The sequence below is a fragment of the Haliotis rufescens genome, unplaced genomic scaffold, assembly GCF_023055435.1.
Source record: "Haliotis rufescens isolate VD_foot unplaced genomic scaffold, xgHalRufe1.0.p SCAF_11, whole genome shotgun sequence".
NCBI lineage: Eukaryota > Metazoa > Mollusca > Gastropoda > Lepetellida > Haliotidae > Haliotis > Haliotis rufescens.
The window spans coordinates 14913534-14931106 of record NW_025963791.1 but is presented as its reverse complement, the minus strand read 5'-3'; the positions used below and the strand labels follow the sequence as shown (position 1 = coordinate 14931106).

At 37.7% G+C, this 17573-nt stretch overlaps 1 protein-coding gene across 4 annotated transcripts in view; it reads left to right on the top strand.

Moving 5' to 3' along the window:
- The window catches only part of LOC124110627, a 120236-nt gene that overhangs the window by 19964 nt on the left and 82699 nt on the right, over window positions 1-17573 (top strand). For all 4 annotated transcript variants that reach the window (XM_048392282.1, XM_046469936.2, XM_048392284.1 and 1 more), the window contains 31 exons: window positions 613-703; window positions 842-979; window positions 1747-1817; window positions 2285-2525; window positions 2754-2966; window positions 3172-3294; window positions 3794-3937; window positions 4053-4238; window positions 4456-4587; window positions 5135-5314; window positions 5443-5574; window positions 5758-5955; window positions 7026-7157; window positions 7321-7506; window positions 7615-7752; window positions 7953-8141; window positions 8565-8699; window positions 8954-9139; window positions 9419-9544; window positions 11353-11544; window positions 11652-11777; window positions 11893-12093; window positions 12435-12572; window positions 12674-12862; window positions 13525-13653; window positions 13902-14087; window positions 14726-15052; window positions 15790-15921; window positions 16029-16214; window positions 16794-16940; window positions 17141-17326. In XM_048392282.1, the coding sequence (XP_048248239.1) occupies window positions 613-703; window positions 842-979; window positions 1747-1817; window positions 2285-2525; window positions 2754-2966; window positions 3172-3294; window positions 3794-3937; window positions 4053-4238; window positions 4456-4587; window positions 5135-5314; window positions 5443-5574; window positions 5758-5955; window positions 7026-7157; window positions 7321-7506; window positions 7615-7752; window positions 7953-8141; window positions 8565-8699; window positions 8954-9139; window positions 9419-9544; window positions 11353-11544; window positions 11652-11777; window positions 11893-12093; window positions 12435-12572; window positions 12674-12862; window positions 13525-13653; window positions 13902-14087; window positions 14726-15052; window positions 15790-15921; window positions 16029-16214; window positions 16794-16940; window positions 17141-17326 (5080 nt within the window). The remainder of the gene's footprint in view (window positions 1-612; window positions 704-841; window positions 980-1746; window positions 1818-2284; window positions 2526-2753; window positions 2967-3171; window positions 3295-3793; window positions 3938-4052; window positions 4239-4455; window positions 4588-5134; window positions 5315-5442; window positions 5575-5757; window positions 5956-7025; window positions 7158-7320; window positions 7507-7614; window positions 7753-7952; window positions 8142-8564; window positions 8700-8953; window positions 9140-9418; window positions 9545-11352; window positions 11545-11651; window positions 11778-11892; window positions 12094-12434; window positions 12573-12673; window positions 12863-13524; window positions 13654-13901; window positions 14088-14725; window positions 15053-15789; window positions 15922-16028; window positions 16215-16793; window positions 16941-17140; window positions 17327-17573) is intronic.

Here is a 17573-nt window from a genome sequence, read left to right as displayed (position 1 = left end):
AGATAGTATATCACATGAAGACAAGTTGTATTTGTAGAATGTCCAATAGTGCAGATAGTATCACATGAAGACAAGTTGTATTTGTAGAATGTCCAATAGTGCAGATAGCATCGCATGAAGACAAGCTGTATTTGTAGAATGTCCAATAGTGTAGATAGTATCTCATGAAGACAAGTTGTATTTGTAGAATGTCCAATAGTGCAGATGGTATCACATGAAGACAAGTTGTATTTGTAGAATGTCCAATAGTGCAGATAGTATCACATGAAGACAAGTTGTATTTGTAGAATATCCAATAGTGTAGATAGTATCTCATGAAGACAAGTTGTATTTGTAGAATGTCCAATAGTGCAGATAGTATCTCATGAAGACAAGTTGTATTTGTAGAATGTCCAATAGTGCAGATGGTATCACATGAAGACAAGTTGTATTTGTAGAATGTCCAATAGTGCAGATAGTATGGCATGAAGACAAGTTGTATTTGTAGAATCAAATGATAACCACTGGTTTGACAGCTCCAGAGGTTCAACAATAGTAATGATAGCATCAGATATTTACCATTGGTATTGATATTGTCACAGGTTTGATAATGATGTTGATGTTATTTTTCAGTGACGGCATTGTGAGCAACCGTGTGACACTTAATCGAGAGACAGTACCAGAGTACAACCTCACCATCACTGCTGCGGATCTCGGATCTTCTGTAAGTGCCACTTCCAAATTAAGATAAGTTTCTATGTACACATGACTGTGTGCAGAACTGTATCATGTCTCTTACAATTATGAGCAAATTCACTTAAATGAAGCATGACTTGAATGTGGGAACATGTTACTGTTACAGCCAGCATCCACTGTGTTGAGAGTCATTGTCACCGATGTCAACGACAACTCCCCAGTCTTCCTCAACAGTATCAATAATAGATACTTCTTCAATGTCCAGGAGGCTCAAACACCCCCTGCTACAGTTGGAAATGTTGCTGTAGGTATTTCTTAGTGGCTATAGTATTGTTCTTCTTAATGTCAAGCTAGGTTAAGGTGTGGAAGTGATTGATTGTTCTACATATGTTAATGCAATGCCAAACGTACAGAATTCCAGTTATACCAGCTTGTATTTTTCTTGTTATTATGTCAGGCCAGGTTATTGTGTGGAAGTGATTGATTGTTCTACATATGTTAATGCAATGCCAAACGTACAGAATTCCAGTTATACCAGCTTGTATTTTTCTTGTTATTATGTCAGGCCAGGTTATGGTGTGGAAGTGATTGATTGTTCTACATATGTTAATGCAATGCCAAACATACAGAATTCTAGTTATTCCAGCTAGTATTTTTCATGTTATTATGTCAGGCCAGGTTATTGTGTGGAAGTGGCTGACTCCAAACATCTAGAATTCTAGTTATTCCAGCTTGGTATTTTTCTTGTTATTATGTCAAGCCAGGTTAATGTGTGGAAGTGGCTGATTGTTCTACATATGTTAATGCAATGCCAAACGTACAGAATTCCAGTTATTCCAGCTAGTATTTTTCTTGTTATTATGTCAGGCCAGGTTATTGTGTGGAAGTGGCTGACTCCAAACATCTAGAATTCTAGTTATTCCAGCTTGGTATTTTTCTTGTTATTATGTCAGGCCAGGTTATTGTGTGGAAGTGGCTGATTGTTCTACATATGTTAATGCAATTCCAAACATCTAGAATTCTAGTTATTCCAGCTTGCATTTTCAATAGAATTGTTTGTTATGATTTCAGGCTGTGGATGGTGACCAGAGTGGTACACCCCAGGCGACTGTCATATATGACATGGTTGGACAAAATTCGTTGTATGTAAAAATTCTTTGTTGAAATTTGTTTATTGTGGAGAAATGTAGAGACTCATCCTGTTTTCTTTGTCATTTACTATGTACCTTGATATCAAATGACCCAAATCATTAACCTGTGTAAAAAGTTGGATCAGTGAGCATAATGAAAAGAACTTTAAGTTTTTTTGAAAACATGTTTTATTTGAAATTGAACTCTTAAAAGTAGTGTCAAAACATGTCAAAATGTCAAACTCCCTTTCCAAAATTGATGATTAAATTTGTTTATTAGTTAAGAAATTCAGTGATAAGAAAAACTAAAGAAAATATTTGGGGACCAAAGACAGACAGACAAACAGACACATATATAAGAACAGTCATCTTGAATGTGACGTTGAACCCCATTTCATCTCACCTCAACAGTTCAATTTTAATGCACATTTGTGAAGTTTTCAATGATAAAATTGTTTCATTGTCTTGTTTCTTCCCAGCTTCCGTATTGATGGTCAGACTGGTGCTATTACCACACTTGTTCCTCTGGACTTTGAGACCCAGAAACAGCATGAGTTCACAGTGAGGGCCAGTGACTCAGGGGCTTCACCCAGGGCAAATGTAGCAACAGTTGTTGTCAGTGTCATTGATACACAGGACAGCATACCACTGTTTGTTAACGTTGACTATGAAGGATCGATACAAGAAAACCTCAACGGAACATCTGTCCTCACAGTTTCGGTAAATTACTACTGTGAATCATTTCACCTTTGCTTAAATATGTTCATCCATCTGTGAACACCTTGAAATGTTCCTCCAATACCATGATATTTCATGAAATATTTGTTAATCCAGATGGCTCCATGACCTCAATGACCACGTATTCACTTTTAAGGCTCTTTCCTCCCACATGATTGTTGCATTCATCAAGATGAACCGGTGTGTAACATAAACGTTTGTGATTTTCAGGCAATTGATGCAGACCAGACAGACAACATTGTCTACCAGTTTGCTGGCGGAGAGTTCCAATCATTTTCCATCAACCCATCAACTGGTGTCATCAGTACTGTCATACCACTAGACTACGAAACTAAGAACCTGTACACTTTGACCGTGACAACATCTGATGGGGTGAACACAAACACTCTGTCATCCACTGCCACTGTCACCATCAGTGTTATTGTAAGTAGAACTTATTGGTTGCCACTATTTTATTGATGATCAGGACCTAATATTCCTCAGGTAGATATTGTAACTTTTACAATTGTATTGTCAGTATGGATTCTCTATTCAAAAACTATAAAATCTGTTTACATATGAGTTACATAGTTGATCTTGTTGATGCCACATAAGTAGAAAATTGCCAAACTCAAATTCTGTATTTCAGGACCAAAATGACTTTACCCCAGTGCTTAGAACCACCAATGGTGTTGATGCTATCACAGTATTGGAGAATCTAGCTATCAGTGAACAGCTGGTAGACATTGATGCAGCGGACAATGACCCACCGGTAAGTAGAGCATGCAGAAAGGTTTCGTTTAATGTTAACTGGTTTCGTACAGGCTTGAAAAAGCTTTGAATTTTAAGGTCCCTCTTAAAAAGCCTTGATTTTGTACAAATTGACTGGTTAATCAAAATATTAAAGCACACAAGAATATCTACCAAAGATGTTTAATTGAGATTTATCCCATTGTTAGATTTGTGTGACAAACACCCTGAAGAATTCATGACAGACTTAAGTTATTCTTTTGTTGGGTGAAAAATAAATCTTCTTTGAAAATGTGTGATGGTCATACTGCTCTTTAGGTCTTACTAATATTTAGCATGCTGGATTTAATAATGGCAGCCTTGAAAATCCTTAAAAAGGCCTTGAATTTTGGTGTTTACATCTTTATGAACCTTGGTTAAGCATGTTTTGTGTGACAGTTGATTGTAATTTTTTAGAATGTTGTACTTTGGGATGCTGTATTAACTTTGGTTTCCTCATGCATTTTTTAAAAATCTTTCAGAACACCCCTAACAGCCGTGTGATGTTCAGTATCGGCAGTGTGGTACCCACCTCTGGCAGACCACTGTTCTTTATCAACCCCACCACAGGACAACTTGTGTTGAGCAACCCATTCACCGATGATCCTGGTGTACCTACATATACGGTGAGGCCTAGTTACTAGTTTTGTTTCTCATATACCAATACAAAAAGTGTCATCCCTTTACATGTTTCAGTTCATCAGAGTAATTACAGTGTAGCGGTATGTAACGTTGTTTTAGGTCACCGTCGTAGGCACCAATGAAGGAACGCCACAACGAGCTGGAGTTATCACTATAACAGTAACGGTGATCAGGAACACGGCGCCTGTCTTCAACCCCACTACTCTCCAGGCTAATATTGATGAGAACAGCATCACTCAGGTTGTTCCCGTCATCACAGCCACTGCCACTGATACTGACACTGCTGTGAGTACTTTGTTATACATTTTTATGTTCAGTATATCACACTCATAAAGTATGTAATGTCATCCTAATTCAGATATGTTTTGAGAAATATCTATTTTAGAGTGTTAAACACATATAGAACAATTACATTTATCTGGAAGAAATAGATGTACACTAACATGGTTTTGTTAAGCTTCCAAATCCTCTGAGACCACCAGTACCCTTTGACTTATTGCAGAGCCCCTTCAATGAGCTGACCTACACACTACGTGGTGATGGACCTGCTATTGATTATTTCCAAGTCAACTCTGCTAGTGGAGAAATTCAAACCCGAGCCTTGCTGTCGTCAACTACTGATAGATCATTCACTGTAAGTTGTGCCATAAGAAACATCTTATTGTGCAGAGTGACAATACTAATGAGTTTATATGTAGTGCAGTATATGTTCAGGAATATGTACAACAACTGACAGATCATTCACTGTATGTTGAGTGATAAGAAACATCTTATTGTGCAGAGTGACAATACTAAATCTGGCCTGAGTTTATATGTTGTGCAGTATATGTTCAGGAATATGTACAACAACTGACAGATCATTCACTGTAAGTTGAGTGATAACAAACATCTTATTGTGCAGAGTGACAATACTAAATCTGGCCTGAGTTTATATGTAGTGCTACAACTGATCAGGAATATGTACATTTATGGTGCAGTGTATGTTCGGGAATATGTACAAATATTTCTATTATTAAAGCTAAGTATTGAGGATGACTTCTCTCTATCATGTTTGTGTATTCAGTAATTCAGTGGATCACAACTTCAACTGTTTCAAGATTACATTTCATTTATTGAGAATAATGCAATATATGCATCACAATGATAACATGTCCTGTACCTGCTACATGTGTACTCTACAGCTTCGTATTCGAGCAACCGATGGCGGTGGACTGTATGCTGACTTGCAGATTGATCTTACTGTCAACAAGAATCTCAATGCACCCAGTCTGAATCAACAGAACTACACTCAGACCATCTTTGAGAATCGTGCTTTGGGATCTGCCATTGTTACTATCAGGGCTACTGATGCTGATAGACAGGTAAAGTAAAAACATCTTTTCATTCTTTCTTTTTATCATTTTATTTTTGTATTGTGTGATCACGTAATGATTCTGTTGTTATACTTCTATACTTGATATTTTCTCATTGAATGTGTTTTGTTTTACAGCCCCCTCACAATCAGCTGTCTTACAGTATAACGGGAGATGCCACTGCTCAGCAGTTCTTTGCTGTCAACAGTCGGGGTGAGATCTACCTTATTAGATCTCCTGCAGAAAACCAAGCTATCAGCGCATTTAATGTGAGTTCCACTAAAACTACTTTTGGAGTTACAGAGCTGTAAAAAACTTTTTTCAGTGGGTACCTTAATAATGCATCTAACAACCACATTTGTCTTTCACCGTAGTTGTTTACAAAACTCAGGTCCACTGTTGATACATGGTATTGCATATTGTACAGACGCAGTAACTTTCCTTTGTTTCAGATGATCGTGGATGTCCGTGACCAAGGCCTTCCAACCAACAGGCCAGCAAATCCCAACCCAGCCTATGTCATCATCAATGTAATACGCAATGCCAACCCACCCGTCTTTTTCACTAGAGAATACAACCGGGTCATTCCAGAGAACACAACAATAGGCCAGTCTGTTGAAAGAGTAGTCGCTACAGATGCTGATACACAGGTACTTGTTTATTCAGAAATATCATTTACTGACGAATAGTGTAAACTATGGACGATGGCAATTTAATAGACCAAACCAATGTTCCAATGATTACATCCTATTGATCACATACAATGTGTTGTATGATGATATTTATAGATTGACTGATTTTATGTTTTATATTTGGGTTATATTGAAATGACTATTAAACACACCACAATAAACAAGTCATAATGTCTTGCATATTGTATATGTTTGTAGACAGGTGAATTTTGTGGACCAGAAAAAAGGTTCTGTCGAAAGGTGTCGGCTTATGTATGGCTTACACTTTCATCAAACTTTTTTTCTGTGGGTAAATAAACTACATCGTATCGGTTCAGGTGAATGAACAATGCTATGATGTGTATTGTCTAGTATACTAAGCCGGAAGTAGCAATCAGCTGTACACACATGGTCTCCCAATCTACCAGTGATTACATTAAAACATATGCAATAATATTAAGTAAAAGAATTTTGATGCAATGATCGGAAAAAATAGTATCTTAAATTACTTATTTACTACAATAATATATTCTGATATCTTGTTGTTTTAATTGCAGGTTTTACTATATACCTTCAAAATAATGATAACCATAACTATGGTTATGCGGTAGCACTATTGTGTATTGTCGGATACGTTTTTTGCATGGAACAATTTGACAAATCATCGTTGAGGTTTTGCGTGATCTCGCTATTTCCATCGCAGAAACAATATGTTGACATTTAATCAAACTACAACTAATGTTACTTTTCACAAGTCAGAGTATGGCAGTTATGATATATATATCCATTTTCTGTCAATTAAAGGTTTGTTTCAAGGTGTCAATAGCAGTAATATGAATGTGGTTGCTTTGAATAACGGTGAATTGGTAAAGCCAATTAATTAATTAATTAATTAATTACCAATTATTGAGTATCAGATGATAGATAAAGAAAAACATGACTTGGATCAAACAAAAGGATGCAGGATGTAAACTGAAGATGAACTTTATTTGAATTTATTAGTGGTTGCAGATTCCTGATCAAGTCAAATACTACTTGTAATGTTACAGGGAAACTTTGGTACACTGAGATACAGCATTATTGGCGATGGGACTGCTGATGACATCTTCCAAATAAACGAGAACAGTGGAATTGTTTCAGTGAAAACAAGCCTGACAACCACACCCATCAATGACTTTACAGTAAGTATGAAGAAGCCTCATTCAATGAATATATGTAAGGTGTTCAGATAAGTTTTAAGCAAGTTTTTATCTAGGTATTTACTTGCAGAAGTTATGATAAACAGGTTAGTTTTCCTTCTTTGTTCCATTTGTAGTCTCACTGTTCTGTGTTGATTTTTTCCAGGTCCGTATTGTGGCACAAGATGGCGGATCCCCTCCACGGTCTGCCACAGCACTGCTGTATGTAACAGTTACAAGAAACTTTGCACGGCCAATTTGGAGTTCTGCAACTTATGCGACTAGCATCCCAGAGACAGCCCCAGTCCTTGAGAATATCCTGCGTGTCACAGCCACAGATAGCGATGCTCAGGTATTGATGACCTCCCTTGAAAAAATCCAATTTACTAATGTGTTTGAGTTGTAACCTTGCATCATCAAGTTTTGAACATTATTACAAATGTCATATCTTACATTTCAGCCCCCCAACAATGAAGTGTCCTATGAGCTTGTAGGAGATGCCATTCAACTGTATTACTTTGAGATTGTCAGTTCCACTGGCGATATCCGTCCCAGGCGTCCGCTCACACTGGATACATCCAGAAGAAGTCGGTTTGATGTGAGTTGTTAAAGGAATATGACTTCCATATACACTTATTAATCTGCTTTTGTTTGATTTAACCTTCATTCATTTTTCTGATGTACCTACCAGTAATCATGCTATAATCTAGTAAGATCAGAGAGAGATTTCCTCAATGTCATATCACTCTGTACTAAGAATATATAGACCTTTTGAGAGTTTGAACTTGTTTGTTTCAGTTTGTTGTGAACGCTCGAGATAACGGCAGCCCACGTCTCAGTGCTGCATTCAATGCCACTGTGACAATATCAGTGTACAGAAACAACAATGCCCCTCGGTTCATCCAGGATCCCTACTCCATTACAGTAAATCAGGGCCTAGGCAGCGGCACGGTGATCTCTGTCAGGGCAGTTGATGATGACCCTACTGTAAGTGAAATCACCATGAATATTTGGCAACTATTAATAGGAAAAAGACTGATCTTGATCCTGTGATCATTAAATAGCTGTAAGTGCATTGCTTTGATGGGCCAAGACTTACCCTTTGACAACTATGACAGGCTATGATGAACTTTTGTAACAAGATAATTGAGTAATTTCCATATATTTCTTCTGTGGAATAACTCATTGCATTTTGCTTCTTAAATTCTTTACTTGTGACATACCTGTATTAAAAGTAATGTTAATAAAGATATTAATAAAACAACTGAAGTATTATCCCCTTATAATAATAAATTACATTTTACATTATATTACATCATTAATGAAACTTGAAGACATTTACTGTTTTCTTCCATTTTATTTTTGTCAGAAGGGGTTTACACTGTCATATATTCCATATTTCCTTCACAGACTGAATTCAACCAGATCACATATTCCATTGAGGGTCCAGCAAACGCTCTAGCTCTGTTTACAATCGATGGGTCAGGCAATATTCAGCCAACAAACCCTGCAGCTATCAACAGTGCCTCTCAGACAAGTTATAAGGTATTTGTGAAACCTAGTATCCCATTTTTTGCTGATAGGGACATTGCATAAATCACACAGGTGTCGGACTCGTGTCATAGTTTGCAAGTGTCAAACTCTTGCAGGGTTGCAGTTGTCTGCTAATGTTTCAAGACTTAGATCAAATCTATATAAGATTATCCCTATTTTAAACATGTTAAAACGTTAGTAATTTTTTATTCAAGAAGTGTTATGCATTTGACATGTTTGCAAATTCATGATGTTTAATCTTGCAGATTTATGTGCGAGCCGAGGACAATGGCAGTCCCAAACTGTATGACATTGCCCTTGTTGAGCTCACCATCAACCGGAATCTGAACCCGCCAATCTTCAACCCAGTCAGCTATGAAGAGACCATTCTGGAGACCAGGCCAATTGGAGACGTTGTTGTCAGAGTGACAGCTACCGATGCTGATAACCAAGTAAGCGGCTGTCGTTTGTTGAAATATAAACTGTCAAAAAACTTATATATTTGCATCAGTAGACACAGTAGACTCTCTATCTCTTGTGAGTTGAAAAATGTCCTGTAAGAAACTGACTTATTTGTGACAATAAATAGATTTCTCCAGCCATTTTTTGTGTTGAAAGATATTTTTTTATATGAAGATAGTTCAGAATTAGGTTGATTGAATTGGAAGTTAAGTGTGTTTTGAAATGTGTTTGTTTAGCTTCTTTATGTTTACAAATCATATCTCTTTCAGAACCCAAACAATGAGATTACATTTTCTGCCTTTGGATCCGGCCTGGCCTTTTTCAATGTCAACAGCCAGACAGGAGAAGTAACAGTTGTCAATAACCTTGTCCAGGATTCTACCACAAGATATCAGGTGACTAAGCTTTCTCCAAGATCAACTGTTGCTGTAAAATGTCGATGTAATTCTGTGAAACTGTTGTAATGCTTGATCATCTCTTCTTCTGTCTGTTATCTGTTATCTGTTCACCATCATATCTGAAGCTGAAAATAGATTTGACTTATATTATATTGAGTTTATTATGATGTATCCAGTGCAATGTTTGGGAACAGGGGGACCTGATCCAATATTTTATTTTATGTTCTTCATATATTCATGTTTAGGCTTGATATGACCTTTGAAGTAGGGCTGGGAGGGGTAACTTGGGTACCCGGGTCGGGTGGGTACTGAGTAGGACCCGGGTACCCACAGGACTACCCGGACCCGAGGTTAGTCACATGATATATTGTTTAATGGCAAAAAGTATCTAGAAATCTATGGTTACACTACAAGTCACTAATGTTCGCATTTCTTTCTGACTATGCACCCATTCCTTCTGACTTTTCATATGGTTGAATAAAGACATAACTTAAGTCAACTTCAGTGTATGCATGACCAGATTGTTAAATACATGTATCTAAATACATTTTGACAGGGCTATGGTAAAAAAAATGCCCAATCAGACATTTTGTACCTATCTCTTGAGACCTACAGTGGGTACCCAGGTAGGGTCAGGTAATAGGGGGTGGGTACCCAGGTAGTAAATTTGGACTCAATTATTACCTCAAATAGGGCTCGAAGTGGCTATATATCACATGCACCAGTGCAAGTGCATGTAAAAAAATTCTATACTGATAAACCCTTCCTTGTCCAGACATCAATCTTTGAACATTCTCAGTACCTCTAAACGTTATTTTTACCATACTACATAACTAATTCCTGTGTTATATGTAATTCATGACAAATGACACAGTCATCAGAGAACTGATTTTACTTTTTTGTAGACTAGTTTATGCATCTGTGTTTTGGGACCAGGTGCAACCTGGGTTTGTCCGGTGCAACTAGCTTTTCATGTCAAAATGCACCTGGTGCAAGTTAATATCAAGTTCCTTTAAATCGAGCCTTGCACATATCTCCTGTGCACAAATTGTCTTTGATAAGTATTGAACTGGTTCTTTTATTTGGTCACAGCTGTAGGTGTCCAGCCAAATCAGTCAACATCACTGATCATAAGGGAATCTAACATCGCATAATGATGGATATATATTGAATACAAATTAGAAGGACATCTTGTTTAATTTGTTAAAATTTGAGTAGTGTGATTGTAATGTGAGCACATAGTTGGTCTAATCAGAAGGATTGCAGAGTAATTGTAAAGAAACCACATTGGTGGTCTAATCAGAGGGATTGCAGAGTACATGTAATTGTAAAGAAACCACATTGTTGGTCTAATTAGAGGGATTGTAGAGTAATTGTAAAGAAACCACATAATTGGTCTAATCAGAGGGATTGTAGAGTAATTGTAAAGAAACCATATTGTTGGTCTAATCAGAGGGATTGTAGAGTAATTGTAAAGAAACCACATTGTTGGTCTAATCAGAGGGATTGCAGAGTAATTGTAAAGAAACCACATTGTTGGTCTAGTCAGAGTGATTGTAGAGTAATTGTAAAGAAACCACATTGTTGGTCTAATCAGAGTGATTGTAGAGTAATTGTAAAGAAACCACATTGTTGGTCTAGTCAGAGTGATTGTAGAGTAATTGTAAAGAAACCACATTGTTGGTCTAATCAGAGTGATTGCAGAGTAATTGTAAAGAAACCACATTGTTGGTTTAATCAGAGTGATTGCAGAGTAATTGTAAAGAAACCACATTGTTGGTCTAATCAGCCTGTATGTTCTTCAGCTGACAATCCAAGCTCAAGATAAAGGTGCCAGCCCTCTGTCGTCAGCCCAGCCTGCATCTGTCACTATCAACGTTGTGAGGAACCAGGCCTCCCCAGTGTTTGTACAGACTCCTTACGACACCACTGTGTTGCGAACAGCAGGAGCCAACACACCAGTTGTCACTGTAACTGCTACTGATGCCGACACAAGGGTACGCTCCTTACTGAAACATTGAGTGATTGTCCTTATTGTTTTTATGTCCATATATAGCTTGTTTTCATGTTTGTCTGTTATATATTTGTCTTGTAAATGTTTCAGAGTCCCTACAATGAAGTCACATATGGTATTGCCAGCATGACTGTCAACAGATTCCAAATCAACCCATCAACAGGGGAGATAACTCTCACACAAGCTATTGCCTCAGATTCTCAGGCTCAATATGGGGTAAGAAATTGTTTACAGTTCAAGAAGTGGTGAAATTTTTTTTCAAGGTTTCCATTCACTTTTTTTAACTCTTCTGTATATATTTATGCTTATGATTTGTATTTTCCATTTTTAGGTAACAGTTTTCGCACAAGATGGAGGAAACCCAAGGCGTGTGACCTACAACACATTTACAGTGGGAGTTGATCGTAACCTAAATGCACCATTCCTTATAAATCCCTCTGGACCAAACTTTGAAAATTCCACCACAGTACTGGAAACTATTGGATTTGATTACCTTATCTATGATGTGGATGCCTTTGATGCAGATTTATCGGTAAGAAGGGTATTCATTTAGGTACATATTTTGAAGTTGAAATTTGCCTCCTGCTGTGTATCGTTTATTTTAGACTTATCATGGATGTCAAGTTCTTTATGATCCTGTGGAAGTAGTTTGTTGTTGTTTGTTTTATCATATACTTATTACCTGTGTTTTGGTAAAGGCCAAGAATATGCATACATCTACAATAGAATGTTGTCAGACTAGGTCTTCCACGTGTATTGTAATGAAGATACATTCATCCAGATTTATGAGGAAGATGCATTGATATTATATAGCAGTAATGTATTGTGTTATAAAATATTGAGGTGGTACTATTTTGTTTCTGTTGTGTACAGGACCCATACAGGTCTCTACGCTTCTCCATCATTGGAGAAAATACTGCTCCAACCTACTTCCTGATAAATCGCGACAGTGGTGAGATCCGTCTCAAGTCCTCTCTGCTTCAGGACACCCTCCAGACTCTCCAGTACAGAGTAAGTACAGTGATCAAGTACAGTATAAGTTTGTTACTACCTATGATATTGGCCATTAAAAAATAATTTATTTACAATCTCTAATTTGTTTGTTTTTGCAGCTGGTTATAGCTGTAACAGATGGTGGCGATCCACCTAGGCCTGCCCCTACCACTGCCACCATTACAGTTAATGTCATCCGCAATCTGAATACTCCACGCTGGGTCAATGAGCCTTACAGTGCCACGATTGATGAGACAATTGGTCAAAATGTCAACATTGTCAATGTCCTGGCAGTTGATGATGACACGGTATGCATGTTTTCTGTTGTATATCACCAAACTCTACATTCAGTGATAGGACTGAAATGCATAGAGTTGTAAATGTTGACTACTTGTTATCGATTACTTTTGTTTGTCTGCTGCTTATCACAACATATCATGTATATATATATATACCTCTCATCACTTGGTTGGTGTCATTCCAGCTTGATAACAGTGTCAGAATATACATTGAAATGCTGCTATATGCAATAAGGCAGAAATTGTCATCCATAAAGTTGTATGTTTTCTTAGTGACTGAAATATGTGTGCGATCCAATACTTGTACCACGATTGAAATACGTATGGCTCCTTAGCATAGCAAGGGCTGGATTTTCATATGTCTATTGTGACAGTGTATCATTTCAGCCCTAAAGTATACATTAACTGCAATTTTGCAAAGTAGACACACTTCTTAGACACGGATCTATACCGAAACGTCGCCTTTACAGTTTTAAAGAAGTTGTTATCCATAAATTGTGTCTACTTTGTCATCCGTCAACTTCTTAGTAATGCCTATCAAACAATGCAATTTTGCAACATAACAGTAATTGAGATAAACTTTATGGTAATGATATAATTGAAGATATTGCTTTGATATATTGAAAAACAAGAGCAAAACATTTCATTGTAGTAATTGACTTTATCCCCAGAATGCATTCAACCGTGTGAGCTATGCAATCATCGGAGACGGCACTGCATCAGCATACTTCGACGTGACGCAAGGAGGTACTATCATCAGAAAGCAGTCACTGCAAAGTGTTTCTGACACTCGGTTCTATGTAAGTTTTACTTTTTACATTATCTGAAAAAATAGGTGCACAAGATAATAAGATGTAATATAATACAACAGTAAAAATCTTACTGTAGGTGTAATTACTAGGATACTATTTTGTCTCTTGTTTTTGTACTCAATCAAGGTTTGTTTGTTGTCACTGTTGGCATAAGTCCAGATTTGTTTTGAAGAGAGAGATGAATGCTTCTAACAAAAAACTTTACCTGGTAGTTCACATGAAACATTATTTTACAGTTGAGAGTTGTTGCCTCTGACAATGGTGTTCCTCCTAAGACCAACACAACTGTGGTGTCAGTCATCATCAATCGCAACCTGAACACACCTACCTTCTCTCAGCTGTTGTTCACAACAGAGATTGATGAAACTACAGAAGTAGGCACGGCAGTTCTGAGGATCTCGGCCACTGACCAGGATTCCGTGGTATGTGTATTTACACACTCCGGCGCAGTGATGCCTCAGCATTACATCACTGCCACAGGCTAATTTGCATATCACGTGAACAGACTTTTCTCTTGTTTGTTAATAAACATGCTTATTCTGTAATCAGAGCAGGTCAGCCTGATGGAGGCGGTTAGTGGGTTTTGCATATTGTTTTGCTTAAATATATAGATATGCTACTACCCCTGCAACAGCAAAGCCTGACAATATATCTTTATGCATCAAAGTGACCATGTTGCTAGTTCTCCATAGGATTTCGGCAACAGCCAGTATGCAAAGAATGTAAACAAAAGATTATTGCACAAATGGAAATAGTTTTCCATGTCTTAGTATATTTTCTCAATCAAAGTTAACCATTTTATGACATACGCTTATCTAAATGTGTAAATTTCAAAATTGAAATGAATGAAAAACGTGCAATTTGTTGAATGAACCTTATAAGATGTGTCATATCATCACATTTTTGTGGCAGAAGTACAAGGCTAGTCTCAAGGAACTCTGAGTAGGAAAGTGATGTACCTATCTTTGATGAAAATCTCTGACTTTCCTTTATGCTGCTATGTGTCAAGCCATACAGAGTGGTTTTGACCACCACATTCAATGTCTTTGTTACATTTCAGCCCCCATACAATACAGTGGAGTTTGCCCAGATTCCCAACAGTGCGACTGGTCTCACATTCTTCAGCCTGGAGGCTGATACTGGTAATGTTGTTCTGCGAAGACCACTAACAGGGAACCCCGATCTTGTGTATGAGTTCCAGGCTCTTGTACGTGACAAAGGTGTGCCATCCCTAGAGCAGGCACAGAGAGCAACTGTGAGAATCACTGTCCGTCGCAACAACAATGACCCCTTGTTTGTTGGCAGTCCCTACTCAGTTACCATCAATGAGGATCAAACAGTGGGGTCACAAATCCTCCCTGTCGTTGTACAGGACTCAGATGTTAACGTAAGTGTTAGGCTAGAAGGTTAGTAATATTTATGGTGTGACCCTAAGTACATTTTCAAATTTTCAAGTTTGATTGGGGTCTTTCATGAGTTGATTGTAACCCGGGGGGTATGCAGCATCAAAAGACTCCAACCTTCAATCAACTGTGACCAAGGCTATTACATACCCCACCCCGCCCCTGGCATACCATCAACTCATCAAAGGCCCCAATCAGCCATAATCCTGTTGTTTATATTACTGGCTTCATCTTTTGTTTATGTCACTGACTTCACCGATGATTGTCATTGCTACCCTCGTGTATACATAACAGGCTTCTCCACTCCAGAATAACTACATTTGATATCTACTCTACTGTATAAAGATTGCCTGTCAACCACACTCTGTAAATCACTTTCTTAATACCGGTGTTAGAACGTACACGGAAACGTTGCTCTTAATTGTAATAAAGAAGTTGTTCATCCATAAATTCTTATCCTTACTTAGTAGTCCAACTTCTAAATGCCTATCAAAGAAGTGATACAGTTCTGTTTGCGACTTTGGACATGCGTATGGTGCTGGCAAACCATTGTCAGGCTGAACCTGGGATTAGAACTCACAATCTTTGGTTTCTGGCATGGGACGACCAAAACAAAGTGTGGTGCCTTGGACAATTCGACCAGCCATTTTAGAGTGAAAACTTTATGCATGTATTGCATGATTTTGTCAAGCACAAATACTCATTTCTCCTTTCTCTTCAGAATCCATTCAACCAGGTGACACTTCGTGTGATTGGTGATGAGAAAGGACCTTTATACTTCGGTTTGGCTAATAATCAAATCAATGTCTCAAGGGACCTTACCTTGGACACAGGAAATGATCTTCGTTATACTGTAAGTACACCACTTACTGGCTTTGTCACATGTGATCATTATTTTTCTATATCACTTTTATAAAAAGAACCTCATTTTGTATGACTTATGTACCTGTTATTTTTCAGCTGCGCATTGAAGCAAGAGATGGAGGCTCGCCTGCCCGCTCTGCCACAGCGTTAGCTTACATAACTGTCAACAGGAACCTGAGACCTCCAGTGTTCACTACCCAGGATTACAGTGCAAGGATACCCGAGACACAACAGCTTGCCGTCTCTATTGTACAGGTTCAGGCAACAGATGGAGACAGAGTCGTGAGTGTTGTTGATTTCCTTGTCATTTATTTCTTGATAATGCTTTGAATAGCTACCGCAGTTGAGGATCATTTGTGTTAAAAAAAATAGTTTTGCTGCTAAACAAGATTGGCATGCCTCTATGTGCAACTCTAAATCCCTGGAATTCTAACCTCTATGTAAATCTATATTTGATTTTGAACTGTGTTTAACAGATTTTATGCAACTTATGTAGCTCTGTGTGTTATGAAAAATCTTTGTTAAAATTTAGATCATTTATGAATTCTCTTGGTATACAAAACTTCCGTAAAGGTGAATGTGAATTAAGTGATCCTGAAGTCTTGTGTAAAACCTGTTTTGTAAAAGAAGATAAAAGTCATGTATAAAGCGTTTGCCCATGTTATGCAGTACTTAAAGAATATACAGCTAATTCGAATTGTATAGTTGCTGCATCAAACATATGTACAAAGTTCTTTGTATCAAAGGGGGTATTAAAATAAATGTTAGATATGTTGTATATGTAATGAAAAAGGGGTCAGATTGCCTGGTATTCCGAATAAATTGAATCTGGATCTGAATGATCTTGACTGTATTTTTCAGGCCCCTTACAACACGGTGCAGTATGAGATCAGCAGCCTGTCTTCCAGTGCTCTAGGAAGGCAGTACTTTATGGTCGACCCGAACACTGGTGTTGTCAGTGTGAGGCGCAACCTGGAAACAGATACCAGCGATACATCTGTATACAGGGTAGGTGTCTTTGATTTGTACGTAAAAACAGCTCCCACCATACTTTTCTGACCTCAGGTTGTTAACCCACATGTCCACCTTCATTTTCCCATTATTGTGATGAAACGGCATATGAGATTCTATCATAGTATTCTGTATGTTGAATTTTGGTTCTATTTTTCTGACGTTCAAATGTCTCTGATGTTTTATTCTCTTTTCAGTTTGTTGTTGATGCGATAGATGGGAGTGGAGTGAGGGCAGCACTGCCTGCCAATGTTGAAATCACTGTGGACAGGAATCTCTTTCCGCCCGAGTTCATTACCACCAACTACACAGCTGTCATCAACAACACCACGCCACAGAACTCACCAGTCTTCACTGCTTTGGCCACTGATAGGGATTCTCAGGTAAATACCTTATATCTAAATAGTAGCTACTGTCAAGTATTTATAAGGATTCTCAGGTGAATACAGCCACCTCATAGCCATAGAATATCTACTGTCAAATATATGTAAGGATTTTCAGGTAAATACAGCCACCATATATCTAAAAAGTATCCACCGTCAAGTATTTTTTATGGATTCTCAGATGAATACAGCCACCTTATATCTAGTAGCTACTGTCAAGTATTTATAAGGATTCTCAGATGAATAC